At 30.9% G+C, this 21,293-nt stretch overlaps 2 protein-coding genes across 3 annotated transcripts in view; one reads left to right on the top strand and one right to left on the bottom strand.

The window, feature by feature from the left end:
* Positions 1-791: 791 nt before the first annotated feature.
* On the bottom strand, positions 792-11,658 carry LOC116769605 (MORN repeat-containing protein 5-like). Of its 2 annotated transcripts, none has more exons than XM_061522575.1 (8): positions 11,572-11,658; positions 10,747-10,796; positions 10,566-10,640; positions 9,789-9,913; positions 5,948-6,134; positions 5,104-5,271; positions 1,679-1,880; positions 792-948 (listed from the first exon to the last, which is right to left on the bottom strand). In XM_061522575.1, exons 2-8 carry the CDS (start codon positions 10,773-10,775, stop codon positions 847-849), a joined length of 888 nt encoding a protein of 295 aa, XP_061378559.1. In that variant the 5' UTR covers positions 10,776-10,796; positions 11,572-11,658; the 3' UTR covers positions 792-846. The 2 variants fall into 2 exon arrangements, with proteins under 2 accessions (XP_061378559.1, XP_061378560.1); XM_061522576.1 differs by lacking the exon at positions 792-948 and adding an exon at positions 1,171-1,431.
* A 6,194-nt stretch (positions 11,659-17,852) lies between these two features.
* LOC116769416 (uncharacterized) overlaps positions 17,853-21,293 on the top strand; it is a 27,201-nt gene continuing 23,760 nt past the window's right edge. Inside the window, exons 1-2 of the mRNA XM_032660498.2 lie at positions 17,853-17,984; positions 19,943-20,138. The gene's annotated coding sequence lies outside the window, so the exon portion shown is untranslated. The remainder of the gene's footprint in view (positions 17,985-19,942; positions 20,139-21,293) is intronic.

The following is a 21,293-nucleotide window of genomic DNA, read 5'->3' as shown; positions in this document are numbered from 1 at the left end:
ATATTGATGTTTCCAGCTAGCGTTTGAATATCGCACAGAAACGATTTTGAATAACGCAATTTTTAAAATACTAATGTTTATTTTTTAGTTAATAGGATCAACAAAAGATTTCTTCCTTTTAACATTATTGCAAAATTTATTATCAGAAGAGAAAAAAAAATCGTTCATATTTCACTAAAATGTAATAACAATCTTTTCTAAAAGAAGCAATATTTAAGATTTCGACAACTAAAACATTTTGGAAATAAAGTAAAATGTATAATGTGAATGAAGACACAGTATATAGAAAAAGTTATGTATATATAGATGTGATTTTAGACTTGACCTGATGAGTATGAAAAATACATCCTCGTCAATAGGTCTTTTATTTTTGTTATTTCTGACTTTTGCTGTTTTTTTTGCGATGTATAATTTGTTACTCAATACATTTACTCGTCAAGTTTTGCTCCATGTTTTATATTTTTGCTTGTGAAATTAATAGAAGGTACTCATAGGTTTTACTTGCCAATTAAATTTGATTGGGAAATAAATAATCATCGCTTTACTTGGAAAGTAGTAAACTATTCCCTCATTCAACTCCTTCTTAGAATGTTTTAAAATTGCTTATCATTACACTAAATAGACCAAATTTGTACAGCCCTTGAATTAGAGTAAGCGACAGCTTTCAGGGACTGAATAAAACAGTGCACAACTATTAAAATGTAAAACAACAAAAAAAAAATGCAATTACATTTAATTTTTTGTTATATTTACTGAGAATTTTTTCATAAATTGAATTAAAACGCCAGAAAAATAATAAAAAAATTACCTAATTTTATTAATAAACATATAATATAAATAAAAAAATCAAATCGTTTCGTTAATGTCAAATTTGATGTAAGGGCGTTGGTTCCATCTAAACGATGACATTCTGCTCCGCCAACGAATGCTGTAGCCGTCTTCGTCAAGCTGCAGAAAAAAAAAAACAAAATAAAAAGCCAGTACTAATCAAACATTTGAGAGAAATATCAAAGGTTTAATTCGAAAAATAAAATGATTAATATATCTTTATACATATAAATTCATAAGCTATTACGTCCGATTTAGTAAATCTCTGCAAGGAAAGTAAAAGAGTAACATATTAAATACTTTATTTTAAATTCGGTACCTTTAAAAATAACATTTGAATTTTAGAATACAAACAACACAAATTAATACTAAAATTATTTATAATGAACATGTATCATATAAATCTATGTACAATGACCACAATATATACGTGAATTATATTAGAAGAAACTAAAAAACACTTAATAGTTTTATACTTAAATAACTTAAAAATATCTCCATACGTCATTTAATTAATATGATAGATTAAAAATATTTTATTAATTCAATCTCGGAGTCACTGCTGCTAGTTGAAGACTCGTGTATATTTTTAAACGCCACTTCCTATATAGGTAAAAACCAAAACCAAAAAATTAAAATGGAACTATGTTTTTACGGATTATACTAAGCGGTTTTATTAAATATGTAATATTAAATAAAACCGCGTAACACATTCGAAATCACACAGTTGAATACCAAATATCTACACGCATGAATCTCAGATATAATTACATATTATATTTTAAAAAATCATGAATATAATGTTGGTGCAATAATTATTAGTTGTTTACGTTGGTAGCACTGTACTCACCGTTTCGCGTTCAGAGTCAAAAGTGGACGGCCTTGTTGATATTGAAGCGCCCCTTGATTCGGATGCTGGTGAAGGCATCAATGGAAGGCTAATTTTCGGTTCCAGCCATTCCTCGTAAAGATCCTTCCTAGGTCCCAAAGGTACTTCGGGATTGGTGCGACAATTCTCGATTATCCATTTCTGTTCCCGTTCCGAAGGCGATCTAGCCAGGAATACATTAAATTAGTTTTTATAATTTTAATTGTAACATGTTATTTGACATATCTATTAATTAATAAATTTTCTAATAGTCTCTATTCTCATTATAAAACGATACTCTTAGTAACTATAAAAAAGACACACGTAGAGAAATTAATGTTATTTAGCTCATACATAATTAACACAAAAGCTAAAGCGGAAATAGGATTTTGTGTGACATTTAACAGTATCTTTATGTACCAAAAACAACAATTTTTCTTGTATACTTTATTGTATTCTTCACGTACACATAGACAACCTCCTTGATAACAAAAAAAAAAACTCAAGAATTTACTTATTTGACTGCATTCATCTCAAAGAATATTATGGAAAATAAGCGTGAAGCGGCCCTCATTATAAGAGAGAATATAAGCTATCAAGAAAGCTAAGAGTCGAGAGATATTACTTTACCGGTAAACCCGCAGGGCACACTATTTTAGATTTATTTTAACAAAGAACTACAAGTAAGGATTAATTTATATATAAAAAAACCTTGCTACGTAATAACGTTATATTGATAAGTTAATTTTTTTTATCATGAAACATGAGTTAAGAAGATATTACTAGATTGTAGATAGAGCAGGTTTCTTTGAATCTATTTTAGATTCTCAGTAAGATAACTTCAAGAGAACTAAGAAAAGATTGCAGATATAAAATGATTGGTTTCTTTTTTTTTTTTTTGAATATATTGTGTGCCTTATAACGTATTAATTTCATAAAATACATAACAGAAGTATTTAGAATTTTGTTTGGAAGTCTTTCTATAGCAATACTATTTATTGTATTATAAAAAATATGTATTTGGAATTAATTTACAGCTGGGGAGCCTGTCTTAACTTTTTGTCAGATTTCTGTTATAAAATTGATTTTACTTATTTTAAAGGTAGTAGACCCTAGCCGTGGTTACGTAACTACAGCTCGAACATGGGGTGGCTGGACCGGGGAAGTACCACTCTGTCACAGAAGATCGGCGTGAAGCAGTAATGGTTGCGTTTCGTTCGATGATTGAGAGAGCCGTTTGCCCTTTCAATGTTCCCACCCTTTCCTACCGCTTCCTTATTCCCACCCCTCCTCCTTCCTCAACAACCAAGGTAGGCAACGCATCCGCAACGTTCATATTACGGATGTCCACGGACGACGGTGACTACTGCCCATCAAATAGGCCGTCTGCTCGTTACCACATTTCACATAAAAAATAACATTAAAAAAAATTCATAACTAAGGAAATGGAAGGTGCATTACATTTATGCGACCCTGTTATTTGTCTCTATTTATTTTCATGGTTGTATTTTTATTTAGCAAAATTCTAGTAACTCTTTTACGTAGATTTGTTCAACTGAGTTATTTGTTTAGAATTTTTTTACAGATGAGAAATGGTAATGAAGTTCAGGACTCAGAAAATAAAAGTTTAGAAATATAAATTTTTATCACTTATTGTTACGACTGATTTTTTTTAAATGAAACTATAGGGTTTTCCATTAAGGGCGCTTGATCTTTGAAATGCAAAAAAAAAATACATGTAGGAAAGATATTTGCAAAATTTTTTTTTTATTTGGAAGGTCTATCGACCCCATTATGTATGGAATATGACATCATTCAAATGACCGCCACGGCTTCGGTTGGTGGCGCGCACACGAAAGGTCCAATTTTCGATGACTCTGGCGCACAAATCGGGCTGTATTTGATCGATGGCGTGGCGTATGTTGACTTTGAGGGCATCGGTGGTTTGCGGCTTGTTGGCATAGACCTGCGACTTAAGAAAACCCCACAAGAAAAAGTCCAGCGGGGTCAAATCGCACGATCTCGGTGGCCAGTTCACGTCGCCTCCGCGCGAGATGACCATGTCCAGAAATTGCTCGTGCAGAACTTCCATCGTAGCGTGTGCTGTGTGGCACGTAGCGCCGTCCTGTTGAAACCACATGTTGTCCAGATCCATATTCTCGATTTCAGGCCAAAAGAAGTTGGTTATCATCGACCGGTATCGCTCACCATTGACGGTGACGGCCACACCATTATCGTTTTCGAAAAAATACGGACCAATCACGCCTTCGGCCCAAAATCCGCACCAAACAGTCACTTTCTGCGGGTGCATTGCCACTTGGTGAACCTCGTGTGGATTGGTCTCGTCCCAAATACGGCAATTTTGCTTGTTGACATAGCCATTCATCCAAAAATGCGCCTCGTCGCTGAAGATGATTTTTTTGCCAAAATCGGCGTCAACTTCCAACTGCTCTAATGCCCAGTCAGCGAACACACGGCGCTGTCTATGGTCATTAACCTTGAGCTCTTGGGTCAGCTGGATCTTGTACGGGTGCAGGCTCAAGTCACAACGCAAAATTCGCCAAGTTGTCGTCTGCGAAAGGCCGAGTTCCTGTGCGCGACGCGGAATTGACTGCCGCGGGTTTACGAGGACACTGTCGCGCACAGCGGCGATATTCTCGGCAGATCTCGCGTTACGTTGACGCACGGGAACCGGCTGATTGTTAACTGACCCGGTTGACTCGAATTTGTCCACCAATCGACGGATAGTCGACTCGGCAGGACGATCATCGCGACCGTAAAACGGGCGAAGTGCGCGGAACGTTGCTCGAACTGAAGACCCATTTTCATAAAACAATTTTATGATTTGCACGTGCTGCTCGACACTGTAACCTGCCATGGTGGTTTGGGAGGACGGAATGAATATAACACACTGCATTTGACAGCTGTCACTCAAACAACATGGCCGCAATCAGCTGTCAAAGTTCAAGCGTCCCTATTGGAAAACCCCATAGTATTTTTCGGATAAACTACGCGTGATTTATTTTTGTAAAAAAACTCACGACGTTTCGGTTATTTTTCAGCAACCGTGATCACGGGCAGACGAGATGACGAGACTGATTTTTTTGTTCATCAGTTATTATTGTTAATCTATATATGTATGCCCTCAAACCCAAAGACTTACAGCTAACAAAAAACCTTAATCTCTTTACGTTATCTTTAACTTTTATGTTCTTCTAGATGCTGGTTAAACTGTAACCGGACCCAATAAAATCACCAATATTTAAACAATGAATAATTTTGCAAAATATTCCAACAAATTCAGCATGTTTTAAGCGTTGGATAAAAAAAATCATATCAAATTCTTAACATAATGCTCTATTACTATAAACATAGAAAACGAAAATTTAACAAATAAATTAATTTACCTGATAATAGTGCTAATGTTGTCAACACTGAATACGACTTTGGTGGCTGGGTCATAGAAACCGTCGCCGGTATCATAGTACCCGTATGGTATTTCTCGAGGAGGCTGTTCAGCCGTCATGAAGGACTCGCCACTCGGTTGAATACCAAGATCATATTCTATCGTGAATCTAACGGGAAAAATTACATAAATTACGTTGTTTTATTCAGTGATATGTAGAGAACACTTATCAAATACTGCTATATATACTGGTATCCTATAGTCAGTCACATCTTAAAGCTACTAAGGGACTGTCGGGTTAGTTCTACAAATTACGATATCCTTAAATATGATTTGCTAGAAATGAAAATTTTCGTCCATAATGTTATCGAACTTTTAAAAATATCTGTGACGGTTTTTTAAAAATGAAAAATAATATTTTCAAGAATGATAGAGTGACGTACTTAACTCAGCGATATTACCAGACACGGCAATAATTAATCGTATTGGATATAAAATCGTTTTTTATATAAAAATATTTCATTCTTATCTTCATTGGTGCAAATTTCTATATTATAGTCCACTCACGAATTTAGGAAAACTAAATTTTTAATCGTTTAATTATATATATTTAGTAAGATTTATCTTAATAATTAATATTATAATCATTAATCGCGTCATTTACCTCAAGTAATATTATTTAATAAAACCGGCTTAAATAAAAACGAGTTAATAAAATTCCTACTTTAAATATTTTTAATGAAATGAAGTAGATTGTGAATAATGTTAAAAAAAGTCGATAGTCCTCTCAATACAAACCGTGTGATTAAAATCGTTGTATTGTACTTCTATCTCCCTATCCTTACCTTCTATCTGGCATTCTACAGTACATCCAATCCGTTTCGCTAAACTCCAGGCCGTCAGCGAAGATCAGTTTCCTCTCAACGAGCTGGCCGTTCTTCCAAGTGCCACGAACGATATCACCACTAGGATATTTAAGGTCACCCTTCCCATGGAACATCCCATCCTCGAACTCTCCCTCGTATATAACTCCTGGTATGAGACACTTTATTATTATCCAATACAAATCTCTTCTAATAAATAGTCTGTGCAAATACGCCTGATCTGTATAAATAGCAATATGTTCTGCCAATGTAAAATTTTTGTTGATTTTTAATTTCAGGAGGATTTTTTATTGAATTATTAAGCAATATGACAATGTAAAAATCCTAATGCAACAGATTTACTTATTATGTTGTTTATTATTTTTTGTAATAATTTATCTGAATTGTCTGTTCTGTCTTTTGGTATGTAACTGTTACTATATATACATGTTTACTTAGTGCCAATCAAACAAATGTTAAAAGTTCAATAAAACTGGTCTCTTGGGGAATTTTAAAAGCTATCGAACTTAGAAGTCGATTGACGTCCTGCTATTAAAACAAACGAACACATCCGTCTGTTGACTTTGACTTAATAGATGACTTAATGAAAAACATCCACGTGGTGTGAACACAGGACAAGTTTTCTTATAAATTTTACTGTACACGTTTTTAGTGTTTTTAATATAACATTAATCTGGATTCCCTTAATCCTAAAACAAATATTAAACGCTAAGCTGTTATAAATATTTTTTAAAAGACCCTAATAATAGCAAAGGAGCAGTGATGCTAGAAAGCTGGACTTACAAGTGCGGTCAAATTTCGATTTAACAAGGTACTTGGTAGGAAAATGATCCTAGCCGCAATTAACATTTTTATGACCAATTTTTCTATGGATATTTTAAAAACAGAAGCAATATTAAATATACGTTATTTTATTCAAAAATAAAAACATATTAAGATGAAAATAATAAAATTTATTACGATTATTGAAATTTTTTTTTTAATTTCAACAGACGACATTTAAATGGCTGGCATATTATACTATGATTTGAAGGAATGTGAAGGCACGAATTTGACATGAAAAAAATGTCCCAGTGAATTATTAACAGACTGAATAAATGTCATACTTTTGTCATCGCCTTGATATTTAAATATACGTTATTAAAATATACGTAGAATTGATTTCAGCTTCAGTTTTTAGTCAACGCTATTCTATATGCGAATTATATTGAACGTTAAATTCCATTGAAATGATTGTGAGACTAAAATATTTTTCATACAATATTTTTTTACAATTGTCACGAAATATTTGAGTGACGGAAATATTTTTAGTTTATTTAGTATAAATATATAATATTAACGTAGAGTTATTAAGTGTTAGTTTATTATGACATAAAATAATAGGCTGGGCTGGGAATATATTTTTACATTTAATTTCTAATGTCTAAGTTTTCAATTAATATTTTGTAAGTGAAGGTTGAAAATCTTCCATAGATTTTTTTTAAAGTTATTTTCCAAAAAAAAAAAAACTATATTCAGCCAATATGAAAGATTAATTTACGCCAATCAAATATGATACAGAGATGTTAATATCTTACATATAATTTTACAATTATGAGATCAAATCCATAGATGTTTAACGAGTATATATTTTTTTATTTATCTTTATACTTTCTATTACCTTAAATGTTTTGATTTCAACAAAGTATCGAATGATATCGTTGGTGCGATCTTCATGATTCTTATTTATTGCAAAGTTAAAAAACATCTCTGTCCCAGTATGACGGTTTAATATATACAAATCTCAATCCACCATCTCTATTCAGCGTCAGATGGCCTAATTTGCAATGCAATAGGAACGCGATAATCTGGAGATAGCAGCTTCGAAATCTCCTTGTGCCGATTAATGTTTTACTCAATATTTTCTATTTCAATATAAATCAATGAGTACTAAGATTTTCGCGAATTTTATTCATTTAAATGAAACTAATATTTTTCGGATAAAAAACGCGTGATTTATTTTTGTAAAAAACTACATACTCCTGACGTTTCGTTTACTTTTCAGCAACCGTGATCACGGGCAGACGAGATTAAGAAGAGTAATTTTAGTTTCATTTAAATTGTGCGTCTGCATAACCACCAAAATTGTATGGGTTACCTAAAATCCATAAACAAGATGTTCCACTACGCCCAATTGTAAGCCAGATTGACTCACCAACTTATAAACTGGCTAAATTTCTTTCAAAAATATTATCACCACTCCGGGGCCACACAAAGTCATTTGTTAAGGATTCCTCCCAGTTTGTCAAAGATTTAAAACACCTAAAATTGAGCGACAATCACAGTATGGTCAGTTTCGATGTACAGTCATTATTCACTAGTATAGGTATACTATAGAACAGGTGTTCTTGACTGCATTGAGATTGTAAGAGGTAAGTTAAAGGATAAAAATATGCCTAAAGAATATGCAGAGCTATTAAAGCATTGCCTAACATCTGGCTACTTCATGTGGAACGATGAATTCTACATACAAGTAGATAGAGTTGCAATGGGTTCGCCGGTTTCCCCCGTTGTCGCTGATATATTCATGGAGGACTTCGAGGTGCGAGCCCTTTGCTCTCCTCCTATAAGACCTTTAATATATAAACGGTATGTAGATGACACCTTCACAATATTAAATAAAAATAAAACATCTGCTTTTCTGAACCATCTTAATTCTATCAATAGCAAGATTCAGTTTACTATAGAATTGGAGGCAAATAATTCTTTAGGTTTCCTTGATATACTTGTCGTAAGGAATCCTGACAATACTTTGGGACATACTGTTTATAGGAAACCCACACATACGGATAGGTATCTCAATGGTAACTCACACCACCATCCTATCCAGTTAGCTACCGTTGGCAAATCTTTGTTACAGAGAGCCCAACACTTTTGTGATGCTGACGATCTAGAGGCCGAGCTGCAGCATGTAAAACATGCTCTCACCATCAACAACCTGCCCGTGCCTCGCCAGCATCGCAAGAACCACTTGAAGCGACCCACAGTTGAACGACAACCTGCGATACTACCATATGTGAAGGGAGTTAATGACAGAATAGGCAACATTTTGAAGAAGGTTTCCATCAAAACTATTTACAAACCACATAAGAAAGTGAGCCAATTCTTGAGACCAATCAAGAGTAACATTCCTTAGCAACAAGCGGGTGTATACAAACTCGTTTGTGACTGTGGCTTGTTATACATTGGACAGACGAAGAGGAGCATCGGTACAAGGGTTAAAGAACACATCTCAGATATCAAAAACAGGCGCGTGTCGAAGTCAGCAGTGTGTGAACACACAATGGACAAACCAACTCACTACATTCGGTTTGATAAACCACAAATCCTCGCTCGGGAAGACAAGTATATACCGAGGTTAATTCGCGAGGCTATTGAAATTAAAAAACATCCCAATTTCAATAGAGAAGATGGCTGGAATCTATCAAACACCTGGGACCCCGTTCTTAAAAATATAAAATCCCATGTCCGTAACCACGCCGCAGGAACTCAAGACACTGTAAGCGAATTCTGCCTGCATCCAGAGCGGTACGCCAGAAAATTAAGAAATCGATGGCGGTAGGTGATAAATAACAAGGACCGACTGACAGACATTCACATGTCGTCTGCCCGTGATCACGGTTGCTGAAAAGTAAACGAAACGTCGGGAGTATGTAGTTTTTTACAAAAATAAATCACGCGTAGTATATCCGAAAAATACTAGTTTCATTTAAATTCAATATTAATTATTGCAAACTATATTAGTATTATGAATAATACAAACCGTTAGAGTATTTATAAACCCCGTATCCGCTCATTCCTAGCAAGTCCCAGGAGCCCTCGTACTGTGAGCCGGTCGGGAAGTCCTTCATAGAACGAGGAACCCGTGGAATGTCTAAAGACACCGACCTGAAAATCAAATATAATTGACATCCTATTTAATTTCATAATAGGTCCAAATATTTTTATTAACATTCCCATACATACGGACAAAGTTGTTAAATACAGACTATAAAGACAACCAGTTCATACAGATAAAACGCAACAAATGCCCATTTTATTACATAGATATATTAAGACTTGTTTTTATAAAAGTTCTCATATATTATGATTGTCTAAGTTAATCTGTGTATATAATTTTTAAAATAATTAATGTTTTTATTTTAAATCAATCAAAATTAGTTTTTATTACACCGAGTAGTGGTGGGATACCACAAGCTTAGCCGGGAAACTGGCTGGAAGAGACTACAGCAAGTCTAAATAGCCTCAAAAAGTGGTGGTGCAGATGGCAAGGGGAAATATCTGAAACTATCTTCCCAAGATAGTCATCACGTATACGGAACACTGACACGTGATGACCACGACGAGTCTGCAAAGACTCTTGCAACGATGATGATTAAGAAATCTCGATCTATAACTTATTTATTAATACAATAAGATATTATATCCCTTATTATTTTTTATAATTTACATTTTATATAAGAACTGACCCTTTTGGTACGACAAATAAATAAATAAATATTATAATATATTATATATATATATATAACATTATACTTACTTGCATTCTTCTCTATGAGCCTCTGAGAACTTTCTCATTAAATCCTCCCATTGAGAACCTCTTTTACTTCCCAGCCTGGAAATAATCATATATTGTAGGATATATTCATTGCAAATTTGTAGAACAATTTCTTTATAACAATATGTACATAATTCGATATTTAAAAAAAAATGACACTCACACTGAATCTCTTGATTTTATTATCGACATTTTCGTTATACAAAACAGCAACTGCGGAATGTAATAACTTTTGTTATCAAAATTCAATTAGTTCCAAATAAAATCGCTTGTAACTTTATAAAAACTGATGTGAACTAATATATGCCCTTCATATAAACTTTCGTCAGTCACTGTCCATACAAAATAGTAAGCGGTTCATCAAAACACTATGGGAGAACAAGTAGAAATGCTATTGTTGTCAACGAATTTGTATTCAAGGCATTTATCTTCGGTCATGGTCAAACGCATGCATTATTTATATAAAGAGTGAAATTTTGCGTATGAATACATCATTTTCAATGTATCCAACAATAATAAGGATCTGGCCGCCTTTCATACGATAATGTAGAGACTAGAGATAAATGTCTTTGTAGTTATTTTCACGAGTTCGAGCCAGTTATTAAAGTAGGTACTTTAATTTTAACTATCAAAATTGCTGTGTATTTAGCTTAGCATGTAATTCGCTGTCTCTTAATGTTCTGCAACAATATTCAAACTTTCATATATTCTGTATATGTATTATGTATTCGTCTAAAAGTAACTGTTCACACAAGCTTTATTAAATTACCTATACAGTATAATATTTTATAACAATGAAAACTGCACACAACAATAAATATCTTTTACGTTGGCAGCTCTGTAATTGGATGGTTAGATTGTAAGTTCATTTAAGCTCTCATAATGAAAGTTTTACTTTGAAATAATGTTGAAAGTGTTCTTTGTTCTTTGGTTAATATTTTTTTTTTGTTGCCAGCAAAAAGTAAGCTTTCGTGATAAAACTACTCACCTAGATCACAAAAACATTAAATAATTAATAAAAAAAATCTATAGCTGTTGGAATGAAAAATATAACTGATTAAAGTTTTATGACAATTTGTTTTTTTTTTAATTCGTGATTTTGTACCAAAAAGTTTCTATATTGTCCGTATACAAATACATATAAATTTAACAATTGACATAGATATGTCAGATGTATATATTTTTTTATTCTCTATGGTGCTTACCAGGGGAAGTAAATTAAAGTATGTCTGACTGATTTGATTTTTATTTTACTCATATATTTTTAATTAAGTATTTACGGAGTCAGAGATTTAGTTTTTTTTTGTAATCGATATGTCATTTATCTGATGTCATATAAAATTAAATAATTGTGAATTGATAATTATTTTACTGTAACTCAAAAATCTCTTCATACCCAAATTATATATATTCATAGTATAATTGAAATTACATACTTATTTATTTTACGTTAGAACTGTTTTAAGGCTTATTTCATTTACGGTCTCTTTATATAAACGTTATATTCACTGAGAAAACAGTGATTAGTAATATGAAATATTTATTTAAAGAATATAAGAATGATGGTCGATTTTTTTTATTGCTAAATATTAATTTGTTATAGTAATTAAGAGCAATACTTTTAACAGTAATTATTGTGATATTTTAGTTTGGAGACAGATCGAAATTGTAATTTCATCTTGACCCGGATACAAACACAATATGAGACCAGACAAATCACCTTGTAATGAGTTGTCCACACATTGCATTTATAATTACTTACGTATGTATGTATATTGTACTTAATTCGTCCCAGAGAAAGTCCCTTTGACACACTGGTTCAGGTCGACAAACTTACATTTGCGGTTATAAAAATATGATAACAAGAGATAACATTCAAAAACATCTTTTAAACCCACACATTTATGTTAATTTATTGCAATGCATTCAACTTTCCAGTGCAAAACTGTGTTTGTCAGGGCGTATAATATCACTGTGTGAAATGGTCAAATAATAAGCAACTTTAACAGTATGATTATAAGGGCTATAGTTGTAATTGGATGTTTTAAGGCTGTGGACATACATAGGATTCTTTCTTTTGTCTCCACTATCTCCTAGTGCAAATGAATTCATCTGTACAATACTAGAATGTTTTAACAGAGATGCGCTTTCATGTATGTTTTAATTCAGAATTCTCTGTCCGTTTTACAGCGGCGTTAAATGTAACAAAGCCACGAATTTAATTTAGGTCGGAATAGGTATTTGCTTTGATGTCCCGCGGAATGTATTTCAAGCATTGAAGTAATTTGTACTGTGCTTTATATTTATAACTGAGTTTGGAAGCTAGAATGTATATATTATTAATTAATGTGAAAGAATTTATGATAGATACTTTATAACAAAGATATACTGATATACTTTTATTAATTAACATTTACCATAGATAAAATATAAACTTTTTGTAAATACAAGCATTGAAAAATAAGTATAAGTCACACATTCCAGTTATGCACTATATAATACTACAGGTAAGTACTGATCAATTTTGTCCTCACCGCAAGACCAGCTCAGTGTCGTTCTATAGTGGATATAGTTCAACTAACACATATTTCAAATAACGTCACAGAATACGTTAGACGTGTCATATTACGATAATTAAGAACGAATTTCCAATTTAAAAATTATATAAATGTTAGTAACATAGATAAAGTTTTGATGTTGTCCGTTAAAATTATTTAAAATTGTGATAGACTTTTGGTTGATTTATTTTTATCCAATGTACATTTATGTGAATGATAATAAATATATTTTTTTTTCTTAATAAAAATATTGAATACGTATTTGGCCTTAACTCGGATAGGAAGTAATTTTTAGCTTCTTTTAAAACCGTATTCTCGTAAGTACATGTATCCTTCGCTACTTTTTCTGTATTTTATCATAATCGGTACAGATGTTTGAACTAAACAAACTAAAATTTTAATCTATTAAGAATTATTAGGGATAAATAAAAATCAAAACTGAACTTACAGTAGTAAGTATGGTCTGCTTCTTATATAAATTTCGATTCACAGTTCTCAGGTACTTCAACATTATGAAAACTCAGTGAATTATGTTGGCTATAAAATATGCTATAAATGTGAGAAAGTTTTTAAATTACTTCAGCTTTGACTAAGCTTCAAGATTTGTCACGAAGATAACGTTCCTATTTCCTCGATATCCAGGTTTTAGAATTCATATTAAGAGACACAAAAGTCATTATTAAAAATGTCTTTATTTAAATTAACGTACAAAATAATTCGATATACTGAATAAGTTAAAAATTCAACAGTCACAACCGGCAGAATCAAATTTATATTGTTGTTCAATTGTTGCGATGAGTTAATATAAGTTAATTCGCGCTTTAATTTTTAATCTGACATTGACATTTATTAAGTTTCGATGACAGTAGCGTTTTATTTGTGAGTGGCGACATCTTTTTTTAATTTATTTTAATCTCAATATAAACTGAAAGTTGTGTAACTGGTGTATAAAAATATACTAGAAAATTTTTAAGTCACTACTTCAATGTACAATGGAATTAAACTTAAAAATAGTGCAATGGAATAATAACACATCGAGGCATTAATTCTTTATTGGGTAATATATCAAAAGATTTGTACATAATGATTGGGATAGAGCCAATTGTTATTATGTCTTTTGCTTCACTCGATCATGTTGAGCAATATTGATGATTACCTAATTTGCATCAAGCTATTGTGTTTTGGAATATTTCATACGATTGATTGGACTTTTAATGTCGGGTCGTTGATTGTTGTAATATTAAAAAGTAACGTGTGGAGTTGTTTTGTTTGAGCCGGAGCCTGCTGTAATGGGTTGATGGATAAATTGCACGTGTGAGGCTCTTTCGTCATATCCAACTCAAGCAGATACAATCTGGAAAATTTTGTGTGTTATTTCATTAAAGATTTAGTCTGTTATATTTAAGTTTATTTTATATCGATAATAAGAAAAAAATATATATTTACCACATTCTAGATGTAAATCTGTTCAGTAGTTTCGGAGATTATCGTATATAGAAGTTTAGATAAAAAAATAATGGCTTTGGAATGTTTCTTATGTATAAAAACTTTAAGTGTTACACATTTACATAATGATGGGGATTTTGTGTAAAAAAAGTTTTGTTTGCTTAAACTTTATAGTATCATCGGATACGTTTTGATTTTCACATAGTTTATGGAGAAAAGTGTTTTTTTTTTATTACATAAAAACGGCAAAAGATGGACGTCGGAACGGTAAAAGCATTTTATATTTAGTTATCACGAATCTGTCATTGTTTATCAAAAGGAAAGAGAAAAATATATAAAAAGCTGGTTTCATAACGAACTTTTAACTGATTGACTTGTAGTGAAAAGGGAAAAAGAATATTATCGTACGTACTGAAATTAAATTAAATAAAAAACTTTCTAAAAAAAAAAATACTTAATATAAAAACCTGGTTAATTTTGCTCGTGATTTTAAATTTCTTACCAAATATGTATTATAAATGTAAAAGTTATTCTGCTACATTTCATACAAGTACCTTGCATTTAATTCACATGTATTTATAATTTTCACATTTTAAACCTCCTTTTAAATAAATTTGAATACTGTAGAATATTATTTTGGAAAATAACAAAATGTATTTAATTTTAATATACAATTTACATTTTCTATTCAATTTTAATACACGATTAAAATTTTCATAAATGAATTAAGAAAATAGGTGCTTAAATCTACGCGTTAGTAATGTCATAATAAAAAAAAAAAAAGTTAAGTTTTTACTATGGAACGAAAAACAACAAAACAAAGAGCATCAATAAATGTTCTTTAAAACCAAAAACAGTATAATCTAAAGTAAATGTATATTTAGAAAAACATGATAAAATAATAGAAAAAATATAGTTCACCTATTGTTAGGATTGATAAAATTTATAGTACAAACTGCAGGATCTCGAAAATTAGCTTAGACGCGGAAGTGTAACATTTAATGTTTATAAAAGACATTATGTCTTATTTCACAGTATCGCGTTGCATTTACAAGTGACAGAATTCGTATCAGATGATAGAATTCACGAACTGTTATGTCATAATTCATATCTGTAATGACAGAATAATCTGATGAATGCCTTTTGTCAGTTGAACTGTCGAATGGAATGTATGCAATATAAGGTATATCTATGTGATTTCATTTAAATAAATTTTGAAGGCAACTTAAAAATATTACAATTAATTTATTTTTGATAAAATATATATTCATAAATTTAACGGTATTTTTAGAAAGTCATTAAAATATAAGTACGTATAACACGCTAAGTCATAGTTTCTGAACTGTTATAAATTAAAATCATGTTTCTTACATCGGATGATAATCCATTTTGAGAGAATGGTCAATAAAAATGGTATAACACGTTAGGGACGTTATAAACGAATTCGGAGCGTGACGTTACGGTACAGAAGTTATTGTGACCGCTGCCTTTATGTTAAAAAAAAAAAATCAATCGTTTTAACAAATGGCCGCTGAATCTCGCATCACGATGTAGATCAACTTTTAAATTTAGATGATCGAAGATCAACAATGCCTGTTCTTGGGACTTTTGGTGAAATTGCTTGTGTACAACGCTAAGACCTTTCGATTGACATGAAAATAGACTCCTTGTCAAATTCAGTGTAGGTGACTGTTGGTTGAAATCTTAAAATGACATTAAATAGCTTTAGTCGAAATGACGAAGATTTTATAATATCTAAGTAAAAGCGTAAGGAGTATTAGCTGTTATAATAAAATTATTTTGGGTAAATATTTTGCTTCAATATATTTTAGTAATAATTTTTATTTTTTTGCGTCTTCAAGACTTTAATTATAGGTCAGATCTCACTCGAATGGATATTTTCTTTAAAAGAAATGAAACAATAACGACGACGTATAAGTTTATATATATATTGAAATACATGATACGTCATTATGTTACGTCAACTTGATTAATTGTCAATTATGACACAATGTAATAACGAAAGCAGATTAAATCTAAACTGTCCAAAAAGGGTTCCGGAAATCTCGAGCGATAAAAACCAGTTCCATCATGATATTTGCAAAAGTAAATCAAATCAATTACATTTAATTGTTCTCCATTCTTTTGAAATAGGGATTTCATTTGTTTCTAAATTAAAAAATTTAATTCAATAAGACAACGTTAGTTTGTATATTTCAGTTTATTGGAATATTCTTAAAGTTTTCTTACCAGATTCATGTATTATAAGTATTTTTATAAAACTTCCAAGAGGTTGTACACATGTAAAGCATTCAACAACTCTATAAAAATCATGAACTTTAAAAAATCCAAATTCGGCTCCGGCGGACAAGTTGCGTTTTCATGAGATCTAAGATTTTCGACTGTTATTCGCTTAAATGAAACAAATATTTTTCTCATTTACTACGCGTGCTTTATGTTTTTAAAAAACTCCATACTCCTGACGTTTCATTCACATCTCGTCTGCCCGTGATCACGGCTGCCGAAAAGTAACCTAAACGTCGGTATATTTAGCTTACAATAATAAGAAACGCGTTGTTAATCCGTAAAATATTCGTTTCATTTAAGTTACGTTTTGTTGAACGTGAAATTTTACCGAAATATAATATTATTGAAACAGTTCTCGATTTTACTACTATTACTGTTTTTTTTTATATGAACAACGTATTTCCACATATGTATGTACATATTTTGTTATTATGAAAATGTTGATAGTAGAACAAAAATAAGCAATAGGTATCTATTTATAAAATGCACGCAGCATCACCAAACGAAAGATCTTCTTAGAATATTCATGAAAGTAAGTAAATCCATCTCCGTTATTACTTTGCTTTCTGATAGTTTTATTTTAATCACGTTCAAGTATAATTAATTTTGGATCTCAGTTGTTTCTTCAAGTATATATTAAATAATTATTATATTTTCTTAAGTTTTAAAACTTTTTTTATCCTTATAATTGAAATTATATTCAGAAGAATCGTGATTTTTTAACGCCAATATCGTTCCTTACGTAAAATCATTATAAAAAAACTTAATCGAACGGTTTATATTCTATATATAAAATGGTATTTTATTTTATATCATTTATGTTAATTAACACAAATGTTACTTAATTTCCAGCAAAAAAAAAAAAAACAAAAAACCTAATGTCTCGCATTGCATAATACTGTTACAGGTAATGCTCATTGCACACGATGAAGTCCGTTGTTAATATAATACACAAGTATATTCTGCACTGCAACCGCCAATAAATCAGTGAATTACAGAGGCTCAACAAAGATGGTCGGTGCGCTCTAATTTACATATATTTTACGGAAGACGTGATGCGAATCTACAAAGAAACACTAGATTTTATAAAGTAAGCCAGGTGTCTTTTCTCTTTATAGATTTTCTTAAAGCCATACCCTGCAATATTTTTTCATTATAATAAGTATTATATTTTTATAAAATACATTTTTTTAATCCTACACTACTTTATCATGTGTTTGTTACGTCAAACTAAACAGTTGCAGTTTGACAGTCATATACGTTGATACTATTATTCACGAGGACTTGTAAATTAAAAACTCTTGTTTTAGATCTACCAGCATATGTAGTTCCTAATTGTGACTTCAGTAGAGACTGTTAAATTTTATTTCATTCAAAAGTTAATCCCGGATCATGTCTCCTCCATTCTACACGACACTGGCAGAATATACTGTGCACGTCTTTGCACGGATGAAGGCCATATTATAAAAAAATAATAATTAAAAATTCGATATTTTCTGTATTTAGTTTGTCGTTGTAAACCCGTGTTCAGGACACAGGCATCTGTTAAGTGTATAAGTCTTTCAAAACAAGGAAGCTTGTGTCTTGATAATCAAAATGGCGCGGACGATAGCCGTGTAATCTCCGATTGTAACCAGCAATTTCTTTGACCCATGTCGAAAGGTAAATCATTTTAACGTTCATTGCGATGCCGTTTGAAATTTTCACTGTTTGATACTTTGATTATTAATGACAATTTTCTTTGATATTCTACGTTATATAAAAAATATTAATATTCTATGATATATAAAAATTTACTTTTTTGACAAATAATTTTTGTGACGAATTTAATATAGATTAAAAAAGTTGAACGAGATTCGTTTTGATTTGTTGAACACGGCGTTAACTATAAGCGAATTAATGTTGATTTATATTTTTATAAAATTAATCTTTAAAATAAAAATTGCTAATAACATGATTTAAAATAAATTGCATGTTAGAAATATTATTTTTCATTGCGTTATCCGTGGCGAGGCAACTGAAAGTCGAGGTGTCATTTTAAATTGAATGGTCTAATGGCCTGTGGTTTTAAATTTCAACCATGTTAACAAAGATCATAAAATAAAAATACGCAAAGAAAAAATTCTCATTTATGAATTCATATTAAATTTTTAAAGTATTTAAAACTTTCTTTAGTATTGAATAAAGTTGATTCGTATTCGGATCTTAAATTTTATTCTTAGATAATATTTATAATTTTGTGACGACTATGAATGCATAAATCCTAAGATTTAATAACACTAATAAGTTTAGGTCTTTTTTTTTGTTAAATTTTGTATTAAAAATGGTTAATTTCAGCAGTTGATACTTATGATTTGCAATGACAGAATGAACGAAGTCAGGGTTCACAGCTAGTGATACGAATATGGAAACACATAACGAATTCGGGTTCATCCATTAGAAATTTGCGTACAAATATAACCCAATGACATTTGCGGGTTTCGGCTAAAAGTTGTATTAGCATTTATAGAAATAGTCTTAAATTGGTATTAATAATAAATTAAAATAAAAATACAGCAAAATACTTGTAAAAAATATTTTTAACCATAGCTAAGTGAAGACTGGTTAATAAATATACTTTAATAGGAGCTTTTACTTATTTAAATCCCGATTTTATATCAAAAAGAAACGCACGAAAAACAGACGAATACAAGGTCTTTGACCTGCATCGTAAAATAAAAACACAGTCTTTGACAGTGTCGTTTTATAAACGACATACGAAAAAAATATCAGCGGATGAAAATCTTTAATATTGGCAACAATTAAATTAATCTTCTAAACACCGTCTTTTAATAGCATTTGAATGTGATTTTAATTTGCTATCATAAAAGGTTTCAATAATATTTAAATTTGGATGAAATAAATAATTAAAAAAATTTAACTAAATATCATATTAGATTTGACGGTATCATATTAATAATAATGACAGATAAAAAAAATTAAATGTCCCTACAATAATGAGAAATTAAATAAAGAATAATAATAATCGTAAGGATGTTCCGGGATTAGATACGGCGTGATAAATCGGCCTGCTCTCGAGGGAAGACGGCGTGTATCGCCGGAGGGGGCATTGAGCAAACGGCTCAGTCTGTTACCGCCGTTACTGAACGAACCACGCGGGCCACGAGCCAGCTTCGCGCTTCGAATTTTAAAAAAAGAATCTAACGTGTACGTGATGCCCGTGATTTTTGCACTCATCTAAAAGGTGAGTTATTTTATAAGCATTTTTATGAAGATTCAAATTTTACAGCGGGCTATATTTATAATATAATTATCGTAGCTAATAGTAAAATAAATATCAATATAGTTATTATTAAAAAATATATATATAAAAATATGTATATAAATAATTATTTGCTATAATGTTATTATAAATATCTTTTTAAAAAAGGTTTTTAGCTATTTTTTTTTTATTAATTAAAATTTAATTCTATTAAGCATTTCACTCTGGCATAATACCTGCATGCTGATGACGTTATTCAGTGAAGCCGTCAAAAGTTTATAACCAAAGTTGGACGAGTGCTTTGTCGGAGTCCCTTTTCGTTCATTTCTTTGGACTCACTTAGCCTACATTATAGTACTTTCTTAACGTCTCATATGTAACACTTTTTAATAGCATTTTGAAAGTTCACAAACGATATTAAATATAAAAGGAATTTTAAATAAAAAAGTCAGTTTTTAAACTATGAAATTTACTTCGTTACTGAGTTATCAGTATCCTGATATAGAAACTTAATTTTAAACGTTCTGATATTACTTAAAACATTTTTTTTTTGCAAATTCATTTTATAAGCGAGGTAGTATCTCAGTACTTCAAATGAAAGCGTTATCGTCTGAACCATCTTTAACATCGTTAATTAATTTTACTTTGAGTAATATAAAAAAATTATCTAATATAAAAATTTCAACAAACTTTAATTGAGACGAAGTTCATATGGCCGCATACAATTTCCGGGTATACGAACAGACAGATTTTAATTACAACTATATGCATATGATGGCACGTTTGAAATATCACCGACACTGAAATTGTGAATTAAGACTTAAGATTCACTTCTATATCCGTATATACATATATATACATTTATTTGTAGTTATTTAAAGTATTAAACATAATAATAAATACCTACTGTTTACTTTATTTATCCTCATTCGCTGTCACATAACTATATGATGTTTTCTGAGGTCAAGTTAATTTACTATTTGCTTTATGGTATAAGAAAGTCGCGAGATATATAAAATTAACGATAATAAACTTTACCTAGAAATGAAAAACATTTTTATTGTTATTGATCTTAAGTTGTGAAAAATTTATCGTATAGTGTTTATTAAACGACCATTAAGAGACATAATTTGTCAT

This window comes from Danaus plexippus, chromosome 14 (genome assembly GCF_018135715.1).
Source record: "Danaus plexippus chromosome 14, MEX_DaPlex, whole genome shotgun sequence".
Lineage (NCBI taxonomy): Eukaryota > Metazoa > Arthropoda > Insecta > Lepidoptera > Nymphalidae > Danaus > Danaus plexippus.
Note: the sequence above shows the minus strand (reverse complement) of the source record. Positions and strands in the feature narration are given on the sequence as shown.